This window comes from Squalius cephalus, assembly GCF_949319135.1.
Source record: "Squalius cephalus genome assembly, chromosome: 7".
NCBI lineage: Eukaryota > Metazoa > Chordata > Actinopteri > Cypriniformes > Leuciscidae > Squalius > Squalius cephalus.
In genome coordinates, this window is record NC_137128.1 from 24,999,622 (window position 1) to 25,019,896 (window position 20,275).

Genomic DNA, 20,275 nt, shown 5'->3' on the forward strand with positions numbered 1-20,275 from the left:
TGAGCCCCAGCGGCCCTGATCATACGTCCACCCCACCCCCACATCCCTCTGCACCCTGCAGCCCACTGACAGAGCCTCCCCATGGACGGACAGCTCCACAGATGACAAGCGAGCAGCTCACCCCCATCAACCTCCACATCTGGAGCCCATTAGGAAGGAGACAGTCAGAGAGAGAGAGAGAGAGAGAGAGAGAGAGAGAGAGAGAGAGAGAGAGAGAGAGAATGGGGTGGGGGTTCAGTTAAACTAGTGTTGGCTGGAATTGCGGTTTGATCTCTCCTCAAGCCGTTACCTTTGAAAATGGCACTTTTCTTATGCATAGCTCATTATAGTAAACATTATTGTACTTTCTGTAGACAATATTTGAGAAAATCAATACAATTACCATGCAAATAAAATAATTCTAATTATGACCACATGGGTTATGGCATCATGCCTAGACTTATACTGATAACATGCTACTTTTAATTCATCAAATTCAAATTCATCAAAACAGATGCATCATCTTGGAAAAAAGTAGCTTGTTACTTATTCCAGATTGTGGAAGATATGAGGCTTTGAATGTTGTTTTTTCAGGGATGATGAATGCTGGAGATGAAATGGTCCAAAACACTGGTCACTTTCTCTCACACAGACACATCAGCCCTGAAAATGACCATGATGATCTTTCCAGCATTGAAAAATATGCTCTGAGAGCCACAAAATAAGTCACTCCAGGCCTGATGAGATTCGCTGACCCAGCAATGGTCATGTCAGATCAATATGTTGTAGTTTAGTGCATATTAAAATTGAATTGTTTTTCTAAAGGTCTGTCCTCAAGCAACCTTTCCTTTCCTTGATGGAAGTCTTCCAAATTGCCTTCAGGAGAAGTTAGTTGAAATAGACATCTCTAGTTGATAATGCCCTCTGGAGCAGTTTAGACCCAGAACTCATCAAAGCAAACAATCCCAACATTGCGCGGCCAGTCTCTGTTCTCTCTGCTCTCTCCCAGAGGAGGAAACCTTCTGAACCGGCACCTCCCCGCATGGACCTATCTGACTCTCATTTCATCAGCATGACTGAACAGTGATGTGGCTCTCATGTTAGAGTCTGCCACGGTTCATTACTGATCACTCTCGGGTACACAGACATTCAGGGCCAGTGAATGAGTGAGGTGAAACTGTAAATATATTTTCCATATTGGTGGAAATATAGGCTACATCTGGCATTATTTATAGCTGCATGGGGCACACGGGCACTCAGAATTGAAATCTCTCTCCATTTTGGATCTTGTGTCTCTGAAATAGTCGGATTTAGAATAATTTTGAGAATAAACAGGTCAGTCAAATTCTTTAAAATAATTTACATTTAGAGATGTCAGCACTTAAGGCATCATCTGTTTAGCTGACGATGAGTATTGTCCTGAGATTTAGTTTTAATGGTTAATGCGAGGGCACTTTATTCAATGCGTCAAAGATTTTTATAGGTAATATCTAGGCCTATATCATTATAATTGACATATTATAGTAGTAGCAGTATTTATATTATCATTACATATATTATTATATGATATAGGATATATCCGGCTGTTTTGAAGCATGTATGTGTGGAAGCGGCATAGGTTAGTTACAACGAGCGAGAGCGGTTGACATGATGAGCTAAACCTCGAACCTCTGGGGAATTTTTTTTAATTTTTTAATTTTTTATTAAAAACCGCAGAACAGAGGGAAGTGTAGCCTACTAGCAAAGAGAGAATGGAATAAAATTATATTCTACCATATTCATGCAGCCGGAGAGCAACCAAAACAATGTTCTTCCCGAATCGGCAATGCATAGTTTTTTTTTTTTTTTTTACCACTAGAAGGCGAAAAGTTACAAAGTATACCTTAAACAGTACCCTAATAAAAACTGTTTTTAAATGTTGGCCTCCTTAGATGACAAATAAAACGGCTCACTTTATCTCTGTAACTGCCATTTTCAATCACTACAATCATGGCTGACAACGACTAGTTTTCTAGACTGAAATTTGGCTGCGTCTGAAAGCTTAAGTTTAAAATGCTGCCTTCGGAGGATGCATCCCAAGGTAGGAAGGCATGTCCAAATCTAGTGTTAGCTTCACTTCCTGTCTCCTGAGATACCTTCATCTAATCGGTGTTTGAAAGCAGCATAAATCACTGCCTTTAATATCCCACAATCCTGTGCTTTCCATTCTGTGACAGTTTAATAAAGATGGTGTCTGGAAATTGTAGTTGGTGGTCAGTTTTTGTAACGTTTTTGACCAACATTTCCTGCTAGAAATGACTATTGTAATTAAATATTTGCTTAGTTATCACCAAAGCTCACTCAGTTTTGCTGTAGATCATTAAACCATTACGCTGCCTCAGAATTCTGGCTCAGTTTCGTTAGGTACCTTCTTGCGCAAATGCTGAGTCATCAAAGGCAGCGAAGCAACAAGTCACTGCCTAAGCTTTCAGACGTGTGATGCTGCATCCACAGCACTAGATGTAAGTCCAAGATGGTGCTATATGGGCCAGCACAGAATAAACAAAAGATGACTGAGTGCACCTTTAAACATATTTGTAAACCATCAACTGCTCTGTGGCATGTGGACCAATTGAAATACAGTTTTCCTTTTCTTCTCTGTTGCTTTAATGGCGACTCCCTCTTTCCCCAAGTGAAGGAAACAACACTACACTAAAACTCCAGGAGAAGGAAAACAGGTTAGGGCGGAAGACGGCATGAGAGAGTTTTTCTAACAAAGTAGCCACACCATAAATCTGCAGCACAGGCTTATGGAAGGAAGTAGTGATATTATACATCTGTCCCAGAGGCTTTGCACCTTCCTCCCCTGGCTGATTAAGTGGACTCGTTCATAAGGGCTGCTATTGTGCTGCCTTATCATAACTCATCCGTATATTCAATACAATCAGCCCCCTAATGCAGGAACAAAATTCCACTGATTTCCACGCTTAATTACGGACCTCACTGGACCAAAGAACTTCACTGTTACAATCGGGAATTTGGCAGAATAGCATATTATCACTTTGTCAAGTTTGTTTTGAAAAATGTATTGAAAACCAATTATTAGATTATGGAAAATTATTAAGTAGGCCCAGGATAATTAGCCTGATCTGCTATACCCTCAAAAGCAACTGAGATATCATGATAAATCAGCAATAATCATTCTCTCCTAGAATGTCTCTAACAGAACTGAGTATTCATTTCAATTAGTTCAACTTATTTTAAGGAATGAAGCTGTGAAGGATATTCAGTGGATTGTATTGTGTGGATTTTGAATATCCTTCACAGTTTTCACAAAAATATTAAGGAGTTTTAGCATTGATAATGATAATAAGAAATGTTTCTTGAGCATCAAATCAGCATATTAGAATGATTTCTGAAGGATCATGTGACACCGAAGACTGAAGCAATGATGCTGAAAATTTAGCTTTGCCAGCAAAGGAATAAATTACATTAGAAAATACAAACAGAAAACAGTTATTTAAAATTGTAATAATATTTCACAATATTACTGTTTTATACAGTATTTTTGGTCAAATAAATGCAGCCTAGGTGAGACTTCTTTCAAACACACAACCCTAACCCTAACTTTTGAACTATATTTGCCACCTTAATATATTTCTATTAGTACTGTACCTAATAATAGCAAATTGAGCTATTCTAATTCATGAATTTCAAAGTAACTTTGATATGAAATCCATTTAAGGGGTCAGTCATACTATGAGATATTTAATAATAGCATAACATCTTGTGCCGGTGAGTGTTCTCTCCAAACAGGGTCTGGTCAGGAGGCCGTGGAAAATTTGCCTTCAATTTCCTTTCTGGCAACACACAGGGAAGTGAACCTGGAAGTTTGGTTTTCCAATTACCAATTACGACTAATTAGCAGTGTGGCGAGAAGAGCTCCATGATGCTAAATGCTATCATCAAACACTTTAGATCTGATTAGAGTGAATCAGTCAGCACTGATTTGCATCTTCTACTGTTTAGTTTTGCACCAGTTTCCCTCTTTTCAGCATCTTTGACATATAACTTTGATATGGTGATTTCTTCCCATATTAAAATGAAAGTTTTTTAAATGATATTCCAAGAGACTCTCTAAGCAGCAAAATAAATGAATAAAGCAAAGCTTCCCAAACTAGTATTCGTAGTACGCAAACTTATTCATGTCATATGTTGACTTGTAACAGACTCACCATGATATCATAATTACAGGAAAATCTCTGACCGCAGGTTATTGATGACTTACAGTTTTTGTTCACTTTTATCATATTCAGAAAGGAAGCCGTTAGAAAGCCTGTGTAAACAAAAAAATTCTGTGTAGAAATTGATCTGGTTGATCTAGTATGACAAAAACAAAACAAAAAAATGCCTGAGTCATCTGTTTAAAATCTGCTGGTAATTGAGTTGGATAGTATTTTAATGATGTTCACTCTCCCTTTCTCTTTCTCTCCTTGCTTTTTCCCACTCTCTTTTTCCCTTTCACTCTCTCTGTCTCTCATTTGGTTTTGATTAGGGTTGATCAGGATCTCTGCCAGAGTATTTCACAAACACACTGGTGGGCAACCGCGGCAAGCCCTACAACTGGATTCCAATGTGTGTTTTATTTACATGCAAGATTTACAACATTCCCTAATTCATTTTCCAGTCCTCCCTAATTAGGGATAAAACTTTGGGTTCTCAAGCTCTTGAAGTTTTTAGTATCAGATTGAGTAGTTTTCAGGAAGTGTAGAAATACATTGATGTACAGAAAAAAAAAGTATAATACAAAATTTCTCAAAAAATGTGCTAGTAATTCAGAATTTTGGGAAAGAATTCAAAATAAGAAAAAAGGTATTAAAGAATGCAATACAAAAAAGACTACAAACACAAATCTTACATTTGCCTCCAAAGGATGGAACACATTCAAAAGCTTTTCTTTTCCTGAGAACTTGTGTTAGTGTTCGTCTCAATCTAATTCAAGATTATGTTGCTTGCCACTGATGTTCTTAAGAAAATTGCTCTATCCGCACAAACGCCGCCCATTTGCAACGCCTATCTAACGCAATCGTTGAATTAAATTGCAAAGATAGTTGTACTGACTCTTGACTCAGAGTGGAAAGAATTCCCTCCCTAAATCTGGAAACTTTGACTACAATATCAAGGGGAATAGCTGAAAGACCACTTAAAGGGTGGAGAGTAAAGGCGTGGGTTTTTGTTTTCCATCCTCATGCTAGTCCACAGAATGACTAAAGAATTTGATCTGTTGGCTTGTCCGCCACAGCACAAAAGGGCAGGGAAGAGGTATGAGGGAACTATTGTTTTTCCCACACTACAAATGTTAACAAACAAACTGTCTGTCTGAATATGTGCCACATGGTTTCTGACACATTAAAACGCCACACAAATGTGTACACATACAAATGCACAATGTTTAAGAGGCGTGGGTGCTTTGAACAGAGCCGGTCTAAATGCAATTCCATCATTCTCAACTCCATACTCCAAGTTATAAATACAATTAGCCCTGCATAGCAGTTTAAAGTTAAACTGAATTAAGAAAAAATATGTTAGTGGTAGAGAGGGTTTCTGAATCATTCTCTCATGCTGTGCCTTTTGAATCTGGCCCTTGTAAGCCGTGCGCTGCACATCAGCACTATTGGTTTTCAGCCAGTCCTCAGTAGGGATCATTGAGGAATGCTGTGCATTTCCCCTCTTGAAGCCCAGCCTGGCTCCTTTAGCCTCATGTCACATGATCAGCTCCTCATCAGCCTCACAAACTCCAGCCAATGACAAATTATCCAAAGTGGGGCAAATATTAACACACCGGAGCGAGCTGGTGACTCTTTTTTTAAACTATAAATGAAGAGTGGGCCCCTTTTTTCCTTCTTTAATGTGTAGTTCAGTAGTTTTTTTAGAATTGCATAACCATTACATTCATTCATTTTGTCTCTTTTCTCAAATGATGCATTTAAAATGTATACCTCTATAACAATCCAGTTTGATGAAAACAGTCAACATAGCCATGTTCACATTCTCCATGTTATCAACCAGTTCCCTTTCAATATCAGTCTCTTGACGTTGTGTCATCCTATGACGCTATGGGGAAACACCAAGAAATGCAAAAGCCTGATTGGAATAACGGAATTGCACTGTAATGGCGTTTAAGTGCGCAAATTAGGTGCCTGTGCCGCGGCCACGCAGAAGTTGCCATTAAGGGTTCTAAATGCGATGCCATGAGCGCCAGGACTCGGATACACCAAGTGCGGAATGAGCATCTGGCCTCCAACCGGCTGCACCTCCCCTCGGCCACTCCTTCTGAGCCATAGAGGAAGAAGCAGTAGCACCCCAGGTTGGAGCACGATGTGTTCAGTGGTGAGCTCCCACTCTGCCTATTCATCCTAGAGCGTGAGGACTCCCTGCCTTCGCAGATCACTCATCATAGGCGATGCTCACTTCTTCAAAAGACAAACCTGGCTTCTTATGCTCCCCTCATGGTAGTGGAGATGTAAGCCGAGCATCAGGATTATTGTAGGCATTGTAGCGGCTGAATGCGTAGCTTGAACTGTGTTGTTCTACTTCAGTTGTGTTGAGTTAAACGCAGAGATTCGCTGCTTCTATTCTTGTTTGCACGATTACAACGGCTGGGTGCGGTGTTTCAACTGCGCTGGTCAAAACAAGCCAACGCTGTCGCCACTTAGCCAACCCACTTACATTGAACCGCCAAAATGGTGGTGTTCAACTAGGTCCGGTAGTCTTCACTGCTGTGTTAACACCGGAAACATATGTTGCAATACAACTTGTTATGATAGTTGTATCTTACTGTGAGACTACTAATTTGTGCGCTTGAATGCCATTGGCCATTGCGGTGCAACAGCGTTATTTCCAATCAGGCTTCAGTATTTCTAGGAGAAAGATGTTTCCCCATAGCGTCACAGGATGGCGCAACGTCTCGATCCCTCGTTTCAGGGAGGTTATGTTAGTGACTGGAGACATTTTATCCAACATCAAGTTCCAGTCCTCGAATCTGATTAGCAGATTCTTTACATAAACTCTTTCTGCAGGTGCATCATTATGCCAGTAGGTGGCGACAATGTCTTTATCCGATTCGTTCAGAAACACTCTTGCACGATTGTTGTTTCTGCTGCTGTATTTTCTTTGGGAACAATTGCATTACTGTCTAAAAGGCAAGATACTTAATATCAACTACATGTTTATTGAACTCTTGTTTAAAAGCAATTTCTGATGGTCCAAACATCAGTACTGAAAAGCTAGCCTAAAGCACCTAGAGAGTTGTCAAACCAATCAAATGAGGTAGGTTTGCGTGTCAGAGAATAATACGGTACTATACTTTGAAGAGACAATTATTATTATGTAAGTGCTCTGCAGAGATCTCTGCAAGCTTTACCGACTCCATAATTGAGATGATTTACGGCTATGTGGAGTGCATGTTTCTTGTCCACAGGCAGGTCATTTGAACAGCAGCTGTCTAAACACAACACACGTGGTGGGTGTGACCGATCCAGTGGCAGCATGCTCTCTCTTCCTCTCTCGCACACTATGTCCCTCTATCTCTCCTTTTCTGTCTCTCACACGTTTTTATCCATTTGCCACAGCCACAGTGAATAAAACACGTCGGTTCCAGCCAGCACTAACGCTAAATCACATCAAAGACGTTAGATGACACAGATATGCCTGACCAAATCCAAACCTCTCTTGTTGAATCTCTACAGAGTTAGATATTATCCAAAGCTTAAAAAGACTTATTTCATTATACATTTGTCTAGTTATTCATGGACATATTCCAGTTAATTTCCCTGTGTTTTTGTTTGTAGCATATTTTAGCATTGAATGTTGAATTCTGGCTTCAGTTTGTAACATATGGCACCAACATGGTCCAAAAAGATTCTCCACAAATCAACCATTGGAAATATGACCGTGTTAGTCATTGATAATCAAGCCTTGGGGCCTGAATCATGTTAAAGAAGGGGAATGAATACATGTCATTCTTGGAAAGAACCCCTAAGTTCATGTTTTTCCCAGGCTCTGGTGGTTAGAGGTCCAGTATGCTAAAGGAGAGAGCTGCCTCACTCCATAACAACTGATGTGGCATTGACAACTTGTTTTCTACAGGGTCTGTCACTGCCAATCACTCTCTTAAAAGTGCTTTTTTATTTGTCATTTTAAGTAAATACATTTAATTAATAATAATTTCCACTTTTTTGCTAAATCGACTTTAATTTATAAAAAGCTACTTTATACAAGTTCTCTAATTCTCCCATAGTTAAATTCACTTACATGTTGATGAGGACATCTGTTTTAATCATAACATGGAAGGGAGCCTATAGCAATTCACAGATTTCTGCATCCGAAATCGCATACTCTCTTGAGGAACTTATTTTGAAAAATTACTTCACAGCAGCTAAAAAAAAAGTATGTTCTATATAGTATAAATGTGTGTAGTACGAATGTAATCTGGACATTCTACATTCACCATGTTTTCATTATCATGTGACCTACCAATTCACTGCCATTGGCAAATTCTCTCCCGTGGCCTCATGGGATAGTTAAAGTGTCCATCTTATGCACACTTCAGAATCTCGCTGGAAGAAGTAGGTCGTCCGTAGACTTTTTGCCTACTATTTCATAGTGTTAATTCTGACTTTTGTCACATACTGTTTTTGCCTACTACATGGGATTAGGGAAGTATGCGATTTCTGACACAGATATATGGTTTCTTGAATTATGGTGAACCTCAGTTAAGTTGTAGTTGCCTTTCAGCCCAAACCAGTGCTGTTTTTACACATTGTGACACTTGCACAGTGACTTTTGAAAAACTTACCCTAAAAGTCTATGGTGTTCCTTCTGGATCAGTACTTCATCCACACTGATTGTCTCTGGATGTAAAAACAAACATTTATAGCCTTGGACAAATTAGCTTGATGGATGATAAACAGACACATTTTTAAAGTGCCAGATGATGTAATATGGTGAAATAAATTAATAGAACCATTTTTTTAAAATAGTAATAAAACACTGAGTGAACTGATTGATACACCGGAGAACAATAAATGAAGATGACAACTGTTACATGTATTGCTGATGAAGTTTTATCACTCACCTCTTTTTCAACTCATTACATGGGTTCAACCAACACATCTAAATGTGAAGTCAAAATTGAGTTCTTCTATATTTGCAGTGCTGAAACTGAAAAATTCTGTTTATTTAAACTTTAAACAATGAAACATTCCAATTATTTAAACTTTGAAACATTCTATTTATTTGAACTTGAAACATTCTAGTGACTGTTACTTAGTTTCTGAAAAGACAAACAAGTAATAAATCAGAAGTTTTATGCACCAAATGTTTGATCAGAAGAAATTGTAACATTTTGTCAAAATAAAAAAACCAAACAGAACAGAGAAAATAAACTCTGCAAAGTTTCCATCTGTTTTAGGCTGATTAGTTTCATTAATTTGGGCCTTTTGTTGTAAAATCCTTTCTTTTTTATTTATCGGGTCTACTTTATTCATTTCGATTTCATTCTAACCGTTTGATTGGTTAAGTTTTTGTTCTTTAACAGAATTTTTTTTTTTACAGCAACAACAGGTTCTATTTCCTGTTGTTGTTTTCAATTAGGCTGTGGAGTCTTTAAATGTCCCTTACCATATAAACCTGTCTGATCCATTCTCCATGATGTTTTTAATCACCTTTAATGAGTATGTGCAGTAAATGTTTAGGACCTGCTAGATGTTTGATTGCTGCCAATATGGATGTGATTGTGGCCTCTGGGATTCCCCCCAAATAAAAACCACACCAGCATTATTATCTCTCTGTGGTTTCACCTCCTGGATTTTACCCTTCTCTTATCCAACAGAGCATTGCTTGCCATCTCACTAAAAGGTTTTAAAATGTTGTGTTTTAACAGGAGAGGGAAAAACAAGCCTGTTCTTGTCAGCTGTGAGAATACGCCGAAGGTTAAGTGCTTAAATTCTGATAACACATGATCAAGAAAACACTATTATCCAAGGGGTGTGAGCCCATATTTAAAAGATTGAGAATATATACACCTTATGATCCAGCCAACTCACTATCAAAACGCATTTAAAGACTTTAGATGCATGGTGTTATTTAGAATCATTAAAGCTTTCACTAATATTTTTGAATTAGTTTTTATTTGTCCTTTTAAAAAAAAAAAAGTTTTTGTCATTTTTATTCGTTTTTTAAATGTCTATAGTTTTATTTATTTTATTTCCATTTAACTTATTTTAGTACATCAAGGTAAACCACATAAATATTGCATTGACAGTTTTTTCTTCTCAGCGTTTATTTAAAGAAATGAAAAGCTTTTTTTGAATTTAAAACATGGCTCAATTTACCTGAACTCACTCATATTTGCAGTGCACCTGGGCAATGCATTCATTGATTAACATTTTTATCGTGTTTATCTACCCATTTTGGACAGAGATCTGTCATTTCTACACAAGGTTGAAATCAGGATATGCCAGCTTTAATAAACAAGCAGTTCTGGCACCACCCAATGGCCATTAAGAGAAAGTTCAACCATCCCTGTCACAGGCATAAGTGCAAAAGAATAATAAATACCGGAGAAAATCTACACTTGACTTGACACAACTGAGTATAAGTAAAAACTTATTTATAAACTCGTCTCAAATCACAATGTTGCCTCAGCTTCCAACAAAATAAATTAAATGTTCACTAAACTTGGCTAAAACCTCTATATTTAGCCTAAAAAGACAGAATATCTTGAAAAGCAGGGTGAAAGGAAGAAAGCAGTGATTAATGGGATCATTAGTAGTTTACTTTAGAGAGTGTTCCCGATCTTCAGGGAGACGTCTAGTGTTATTTCACAAAGCATATTAGAAATACACTGGTTGACCTGCAAGGCAATAGGCTATATGCAAATAAAGCAAGTGGCTTTCCTTTAGATTTGGTCTTCATTGCAAACAGATTTGTGCCTAATGAGTAGCAGATTACGCCATGATTCTGGTCTGAATTAAACAGCAGGAGTTAAGAGCTGCGGGAGGCACAAACTAATGTATTTTGTATGTTCTACTGTTACTAGGGCTTTTAATAGCAGTTCTGCTGCACATATAATGAAACCGGAATGCTATAGCCTACTTATTAAGGTTTCTCTGATAGAACTCATAGGGACCAGTGTCACCATTCACACAGAACGCGTTATACCATGCCACTGTTTTTCAATGTAAACACGCTCTACATGCGTCTCGTGCCCGACGAGGCGTTCTCAAGTTAAAATAAGTTCAACTTTTAAAAACGCTGATTTTTAACAGCAAAAACGCGTTCTGTGTGAAACAGCCCATAATCTTCTTGTAAAAAAAATAAAATAAAAAAAAATGCAGAAAAAAATAGCCTGCATCTGCACTGACACGCAACTTCAGCACAACAGTTATTGTTTAAAACTCCAAGAGTTGTGCAGAGTCACTGAAACAATCTATTGTTGCACAATAACACAATGGATAATTCACAGTGATTTCTATAAATGCTGTTCCAATTAGTGATAATTGCTCCTTAATATGATACAGCTTGAACGTATGGTTTTGATATATTTCCTAGGCTTCAAAACAAAGATGTTATTAATAAATGTCTCGGTGGGATTTTCCCGTGGGCATTTTGTGAGTTGTGTTGTACATGACAGGAGATGAATAGATCAGAGGTGTAACTGAAATGCTTTTCACATTAAAAAAAACAAATGAACTTTGGATAATGAAAAATCTCATATCCTGCTAATTTTTGCAACCACACTGTTTTATAAAGAGAAATGACATCAGCAAATGTGCTGAAGCACAACACACTAGCAAAAGACGCTTGTATGATTATCATATTTTTAAGCAGTAAAACATCTCCGGTTACTATCGTAACCTCGGTTCCCTGAGAGGCGGGAACGAGACATTGCGTAGCTACGCTGCGGGAACTCCTCCCTTCAAAGTTTTAAAGTACAAAGTACTACATAGTCTTATTAATGCTAATATACATTAATCTCACCGCATTTGATCTGACAGTAGCATTCACCTATCCCCAACATTAAACTCCTCCCAGTTAGTAGGCATTAGTTCTTTCACTACTCATATTCATAATGCTCACTGTGTGTTGGTGCTTCATCAGCAGCTGGATGTGCAGCTATGCTTTCAGTTGACCTTGGCTTGATATTATTAACAGGTGACCACACCAACACCACTGGTGCACACTGCCATCTAGTGGTTGAACAATCATTACATTTGGCTCCTACAACAGTAAAAACAGCAATGTAAAATATTGTTACAATTTAAAAGAACTGTTTTCTATTTTAATATATTTTATTACTATATAATTATAAACTATAATTTTCAGGATTCTTTAATGAATAGAATGTTAAATAAAACGTTTTTGTAACATTAGTTAAATGTGTCTAAACTATTTAATGCATCCTTGTAGAATCAAAGTATATTAATTTCTTAACAGATCTGTAATATGCATTCTTTATTGTTTTTGTACATCCTATTAATTATCACTGACACTGTATGATTAAGAAATAAAGACTTTTATTTAAAAGTCAATTTAAACAAAACGTCAAAGATAATAAAATACAAATATTGTCTTTTTATAAACATCCTGGTTTTGCTCATTCCTTTCCATTATAATAGAACACATTTCATTCATTTCAGCTACATCTGAGCGACAGCTTTTATGAGTTATTTTGAGTGTTTAAAGTCCCAAGCATCATGCAAAATCAGCTGACCAGATGTTACATCTACTCGCACTGACACTGCATTCCTGCTAATGAGTAACTACTTTCAAAGACAGGTTACAATGATACAGATATGTCTGTTCACAAAGAACATTTATTCTGTTCAGTAAATCATATGAACAGAACACATGTCAGACACAATTTTCTTACATATGAAAACCATATTTATACATATATATAAAAATATACAAGAATGGTTATAGGGGAAAATGCACATCATTGGCTCTCTGGTCCCTAACAGCAAAACCCCACATATCTCACATCAGAACATGTGCCTTGAAATGACAACACATGGCTTTATATCCCTGATTTAAAAGACCAATTCTTCCCTTTTTCATGAATTCCCTTATGGAAAAGATAGATGGATTCATTTGAAGTGTTATCTGGAATGATGCATCCATCATAAAATGTGCACCGCCTTGCATTGGCCTTCATGGCAGGTACATAAATAAATTCCCTTATTGTCATAGGTTTGATTTAAATAACTGAACTAAATTTATAATCATAAATAAAAACAATTCTGAAATAATAAACATGATATAATGTGCATAATAAAAAGTTAGTCCCTTTATAAAGTGTCAGTATATAATGACTGCTGGGTTAAGTGAGAACTAAGAAATAAAAAACCATGATAGAAAAGATGAGCGATATCAACTAATCACGTCTAAAAATGAACATCTTGTAGTGAACCTGTATTGTAGAAATGTGTCAAGATGTGAGCGCTCTATTGACTTAATTAGCAAATATTGTCAGTGTGAAAGATTATTCTGAACCAAAACCTGATTTTAACTCTAACCTTCACCACTGTAAGTGTAAACCAGAACTCTCTGCATCAGAGCTGAAGAATCTCTGCGTCTGCTGCGCGTTCAGTCGACTGAAGGCTGTTCAGAGCTCTCGGAGTCCTCTCTATCACTCCCCATAAGACCAGTCACCTCAGGCAGATCTACAAAACCAATACAAACATTAGATATTACATGTAGAAGTTCATGTACACCATTGTTCAAAAGATTGGGGTGAATTTAATACTTCTATTCAGCAAGGGCAAATTAAACTGATCAAAATTGACAGTAAAAACATTTATAATGTTACAAAAGGTTTCTATTTCAAATGAACTTTCTATTGATCAAAGAATCCGCAAAAAAAAGAAACAAAAAAAAAGATCATGTGACACTGAAGACTGGAGTAATGATGCTGAAAATTCAGCTTTGACATCACAGGAATAAATTACATTTTAATATACATTACAATAGAAAACAGTTATTTTAAATAGTAATAATATCTCACAATATTACTGTTGTTGCTTTATTGATCAAATTAATGCAGCCTTGGGGAGCATAACTGACTGCAAAATCCTTAAATGATTACAGACCCCAAACCTTTGAACAGTAGTGTATAAGTATGGAATCAACTTTTTATTATCTGCAAAAAAATTAAAAAAAATAAAAAAAATCACTTTTAAAGGGGTCATATCACGTTTTTTATTATGAAAAAAAAAACTACTTATATACTTAACACTTATATGCCTCAAAGCACTTGGTTATCAGAGAAAAACTGTTGGGAATAAATCTGATTTATATGAATTGACATTTCTTACAATCCTTTATCTCAAAAGATCAAGGAAAACAGACCACATGATATGACCTCTTTAATTTAAAGGGGGATGATTGTGGTTTCTGATTGTAATTTTGAGGAGAAAGTCATTTAGCTCAGATTCCTAATAGTTATTTCAGATGCTGACATGTGGCCCTCACCCTTAAAATCTTTGCTGTTTATTGAACTGTTCTCATGATCTCGCTTAGATACTGAAATACAAAACAATGTGTCAAGTCATGATGAGGTGAAGATGTTATTGAGTAACACTATTAAAAAGAGGAAGTGTATGCATGAAACAAGTGAGCCAGACATAAATCATAGTTTAGTCGAGTTTCTTACAGCGCACAATCTTTATAGGCCAGATAAGGATCGCGGAGAGGCTCAGTGCTGCTAAAACGGCCACTCCACCAGTGACGATGACCATGACATAGTGGTAATACCACACGCAGGCCGGACAGCATACCATTGTGCTGAATGAGAGAAATCATACACATAAACACTTTCAATTAAAAATATATATTATAATTAAATTTTACTCTAAAAATCAAATTAAGCCATTAAAACAGTATGCATCGATGCATTCAAGTACACACTTACCGGCAGGGGTGTAGCGCCTGAATGATCATGACTCCTAGACCATTAGCCACCTTGTCTGTGAAGCTCATAGCTCCATAAACAAAAGCCCCGCTTTGCTGTCAGGAGGAACAAAAAAAGTTTAGTTTCCTGCGACTATTTTAACACTTCTGAAACTAGTCCCTTTGAAGCACATGCCTTTTTCACTTCTGCAAACATCTGATTTCCTTACTGGTTCTGTTACTGTTAAAAATGTTAGCGCTTAATATAAACTAAATAAAACAACTGCTCGAAGCGGTTGCTGTACGTTTTCAGTTCTTCAAGACTGATTGATATCAACACTTACTGTCTGATCTCCTATGAGTTCAGCCGTCATGGCAAGAGACATCACCAGGATGGTGCCAGTCCCCACCCCTAGCAGGACCGCTGCCCCGTACACCTTTTCTCCCATGTGTGTGTCCAGCAGCACCCAATAGGAGAACACCAGAATCAGCAACAGTCCCAAAAAATAGGTCATCTATCAATAAGAAACAAGGAAACTCAAGATGAATTGATATGACTTATAATAAGACAAAACAAGCATTAAATAATCTACACAAAAACAATAAAACCAAAATTTCTTATTTTGATTCAACCCTTCTATATATTTTTTTTTCTTTGAAGAATCAGGGTTCGAATTGTCTTGAAAAACCTGGATATATGTGGTAGCTTCATTTTAAAAGTGTCTTTTTTTGACCTGTAAAAGTCATATAAATTAAAAACATTTTATAATTCCATACATCAAGCTTAAAAATATTTCATCAGGTAAGAAAAAAAAATTTTTAAGTAAATAATGAACGACTAGGAGAGTCATGTTAATACATTATAAGAGCAGGATCTATTAAAGATATTCAGCACTGAAAACTTTTAATTATAATTATCTATGTTACTTATCTATAGACATTAAGCCATGTTTTTAAAAGTCATACATACTCTTCAAATTTCACTCAACTCTTCATAAATATCAGGGCTACTGGAATTAATCTGTAGTGTTTTCATTTCCAAATGCTATATATTGTGCCAATTACAACAGCAGTTTATTCAGAATAGAAGGGAAGTATACTAAACTCTGGAATAGCCTATCTGATAATGTTCGGGGCTCAGACTCACTCTCCCAGTTTAAATCTAGATTAAAGACATCTCTTTAGTTTAGCCACACATTCACATAATGCATCTCATATCCTTGCACTCCAGATGTATATCAGACTATATCAGATCGAACGCACGTGACTATCTATTGCTTGAAATGTTATGAACCGCCGCAATGCTAATTATTTTCAATTTGCTTTTCTGTTTCTACGTCGGGATGCCCAAGACAGGAAGTTTTCTAGCACTGATGCAAAATAATAAAAAAAACAGCCAAGGATGCACATCAGGTGTGTATATGACGCTCTATCTGTGTATTTAAATTGGCACACCTCCAACTCAAAGTCTGGGCTCAAATAAAAATTAAACGTTTCCTCACTGGCAATTACAACTTTATGGTGGCATTCATGTGTGCTCAACTCATGATCACACATACAGTATATGACACAGCAATACTGACTGCTATTGCTAATCACTTCCAACAATGGGAAGAGTTATTATGGCTTATATTTCAATCATAAGACAGAAATGTAAACTCATACTCACACATTTGCCTATTAGCTTGCTGAGAGGTTTCATGATAAATGAGGAAGCAAAGCCACTCAGGAACATGACCAGTGGAATGGTGGCTATGTATTTCTGCAAGACAGAGGGTCAAACAGAGATTATTGTCTATTTTCTTCAATGCTTTTGTTGCTGATGCTAATCTGGGTGTAAAGTGAAGTATTACTATAGTTGTCGTACCTTTGGCAGCAGTAGTGTGTAGGTGAGATACATGGAAATATATGTTTGTGACAGGTTCACTATCAGTCTGGTGGACATATAAAGCACAGCCACCTGGATAGAGCAGGGTTTAGAGAAGATGTTAAAGTCAGTTATAACAGACAGTTACTAAATACTGTTTCCTGAAGATTTCACACCACTGTGATGGTGTGAAAGTGAAAACATTGTGTTTCAACCCGCTATTCAGATTATTCACAAAAGCTGGGAATTAAATGCCATGAGAGTGAAGAGTAACATGGGTACTGGCTACTAACCTGGTAGAATGATGGCTGTCTCAGCCAATGCTGCCACTGCAGTGGATTAGTGGGAGGGGCCACAGTGGCGTTGTGAAGAAGTGACTGGCGCTCATCAGGACTAGAGCCATCCTCCTCCTGACGGGGACGTGCGTCCTTCTCCCGTGTGCCCAGGTGAAACAGCACGGAGAACAGAGCCCCGATGCACACCACAACAAGACTTAGATTCTGTGTGTGAAAAGATATTTCTGCATTATGTTTTGTCCAGGTCTACATTTTGTAACCTGCAAGGTGAATGTCAACAGAAGCAAAGGCTGAAAAGATAAATTTTTATGGTCCATAAAAATCAGCTGAAAACCATAAACCGTTGACAACATTAATTTAACAACATTTTACTACTCATCTAGAGAAACATCTAAGGGAACTGTTTTGTGTCATCTAACTTTTAATGAAATTTCCTGGAATTTCCATGGTGCTAGCAAAGGCAAGGCATTATTTTTGTGCATATTACATATAAATTGAGTCTCTTTTCTGGTTTTGGTCTTGATTCTTGGTCTTATTGTGCACATACGGGCACAACAATACCTTCAAAAGTTTCATCTACTTCTAGGAATACACTAGCAAATAGATGATCACAAAAATTTGGACTTTATAGGGTCTTTAAATTTAGGTGTCTTGTAATGCAGGATTAAATGAGCGAGAGTTCACCTCAGCACAATAAAAGTTCAGCACTCACTCTGAAAACGGGAATGTCAACAGGGCCAAGGTTTTCTGTAATGGTAGGATCATCTCCGTCCTGAGTCTGAAAATGAAACATCAACCAGGCCACTGCATACACTGTGATGTTGGCTATCACCGTAAAGGCATACCTGAGGGATACAACCAAAATACAATAAAAAGTTAAGACATCATACCGGTAAGTACAGGCAAAGTCCTCCAAACAAGCAACACAAGAATGTTTGATCATTAGCACAGAGCTGCATGAGTTTACCTGTACGCAGTGAGCTCCACTTTCTCATGCTCGCAAGACACCAGCTCGGGAATGAGGGAGAGATGGGAAATCTGGGTGGCCGCCCATCCAAACTGGAAGATGACGATGAAGGGAGTAAAGTAGGTGAGACTGACCCACTGTGGAGTGTTCGGATCACAGCCCAGGCACTGGTTAAATATAAAGGGGAATGATAGGAGGACGCTGAAGGTCCCTAGGTGGGGTAAAAGAAAGTAGATGAGAATGTATAACATCTTATAATATGCATGGAATAAACCTTAAAGAGACAGTTCACCCAAAATAATTGTGTCATCATTTACAAAATATGCAATGACATCTGTTTTTAAAAGTCATACAGCTCTGGAACAACAATGGTGATAACAGTACAACATTTGCATGATTTTTTTCTTTACCACCATGAAACGGAAGATGTGATTAATTGTTCAATAAATGTAGGGCGGGACTTGTGGATGGTTGTTGCTATTGCTCTGATCTCACGTGAGTAAATGCCAGTAAACACGTCATCAGAGAACTGATGTAATTGCAAGAGAGACGGGAAGTTATTTTGATCAAAGATTACGAGGGCACAAAAGATATTAATTATCTGTACGGATAATTCATTTACAATAAATAGTGCAATATTCCATAAAAAAAAAAAAAATAATAAAAAAAAAGAGTTAATTTGATTTAATGGGGACTTACCGACTAAATGCCATGTTTTTCTTTTCCCATACGATCCACAGCCGGGTGTCCTGTCAGACTCATAACCGATTAGTGGAGTACAGACTCCATCCGCTATCTGCCCCACTAACAACAACACGCCCGCATATGTGTTCTGAAAGCCCAGCACTGAGTGATAAAACACCAGCAGGTATGTGAACCACATCGAGGCACACAAGTCGTTGAGAAAATGCCCCACTGAGTAACTCAGACGACTGACGGCGGGTAAGGAGGATTCTCTGGAGTCCGGCATGATTAACGCGATACAGTCAATTCCCAGTCGGCTAAAAATGTGTATTTCCGTTTATCCACCTCCGCATATTGTCCTCTCCAGCGCCGGCTTCTTCACTGCAGAGAACGAGTCTAGTGTGAAGGTCAAGCCATAACAGTTGTAACTGCAGTTCCTATGGATTTGGTCAGCTGACTTTGCAAATAAGTCACGATGGTCGAGGCGCGAAATATAACGTCATCATTCTCTTTCATCGATTGAGACTTACACTTTTAAATTATATATTGGTAAAGATCATATGCAGCATGGTTAACGCTGAATTTGTCTGGTGCAAAAGAGCTAACGTTAGTATAGCATAGCGTCTTGTTATTTTCGATTCGTGTTGTTATCACGTGCGTATTAAGCCACGCCCGCTCATTCATCCGGCGTCTGCGTTTTAAAAGCGAGTCCGGTAAAAGTCCCTTTAAGGTTTTTTTTTTCTTTTTTTTCACTAAGTCGCGTATCACTATCTAATCGCGGCTTTACGCTTATTTTCACAATAATACGTTTCACGCATTTGGGTTTGCTAGTATTTGAGCAGTTGTCAAATATCACCACCTGCTGTTCGTGCAGCACTCTACATATTCCTCCCGTGTTTTTCCCTATGGTTTTTCCCCTCTTATGTGTGCGCACAAGTTTTGTTCTCTCTCTCTCTCTCTCTCTCTCAAAAAAAAAAAAAACTACTGCTTTGACACTGTCCCTTCCTTCTGTCATAAAACATGTTTACACAAATTTTCTGAAAAGAATCCATGTATTGTTGACTGAATTTTTATATTTTATATTTTAACTGAATTAAATATATTTAACTAAATGATTAATAACTTACATGATTGGATATATTTTTTCACTTGAGTATTAAGTATTAAATTGATTTTCTAAAACAGGCCACAAAGTATACAAGACTATAGACCAGTCCATTTTCATACCCCTAAAAGGGCAACGTTTCCCCTGAGATACAAACATTTAGACAGATTATGAAAAATGTAAAAATTAATTTAAACAAACGTAATAAGCAACTTTAACAACTTTTTAAACTTCAAAGTCTCCTCCAAATATTGTAAATATGTGAAATATAACATATCTGATGGCGAGTAGATTTCCACTACAGATGGCCATGTTTAGTTTTAAATGCTGCCCGTGAGCTAAACAAAGAATGTATGAACAAAGTCACCATATCTAAACATTCGCAACAAACACCCATTCAACATGAAACCGAGAAAAGAGGCCTAAACTTTCACAGCCTCTCAAAT

At 37.4% G+C, this 20,275-nt stretch overlaps 1 protein-coding gene across 2 annotated transcripts; it reads right to left on the reverse strand.

Moving 5' to 3' along the window:
* Positions 1-12,517: 12,517 nt before the first annotated feature.
* Positions 12,518-19,398, reverse strand: mfsd12a (major facilitator superfamily domain containing 12a). Of its 2 annotated transcripts, XM_079877406.1 has the most exons (11): positions 18,740-19,398; positions 18,041-18,251; positions 17,786-17,918; positions 17,071-17,277; positions 16,778-16,870; positions 16,580-16,672; positions 15,255-15,425; positions 14,933-15,027; positions 14,675-14,805; positions 14,494-14,544; positions 12,518-13,685 (listed from the first exon to the last, which is right to left on the reverse strand). In XM_079877406.1, exons 1-11 carry the CDS (start codon positions 19,008-19,010, stop codon positions 13,609-13,611), a joined length of 1,533 nt encoding a protein of 510 aa, XP_079733532.1. In that variant the 5' UTR covers positions 19,011-19,398; the 3' UTR covers positions 12,518-13,608. The 2 variants fall into 2 exon arrangements, with proteins under 2 accessions (XP_079733532.1, XP_079733533.1); XM_079877407.1 differs by lacking the exon at positions 14,494-14,544 and having other exon boundaries at positions 18,740-19,376.
* Positions 19,399-20,275: the final 877 nt, after the last annotated feature.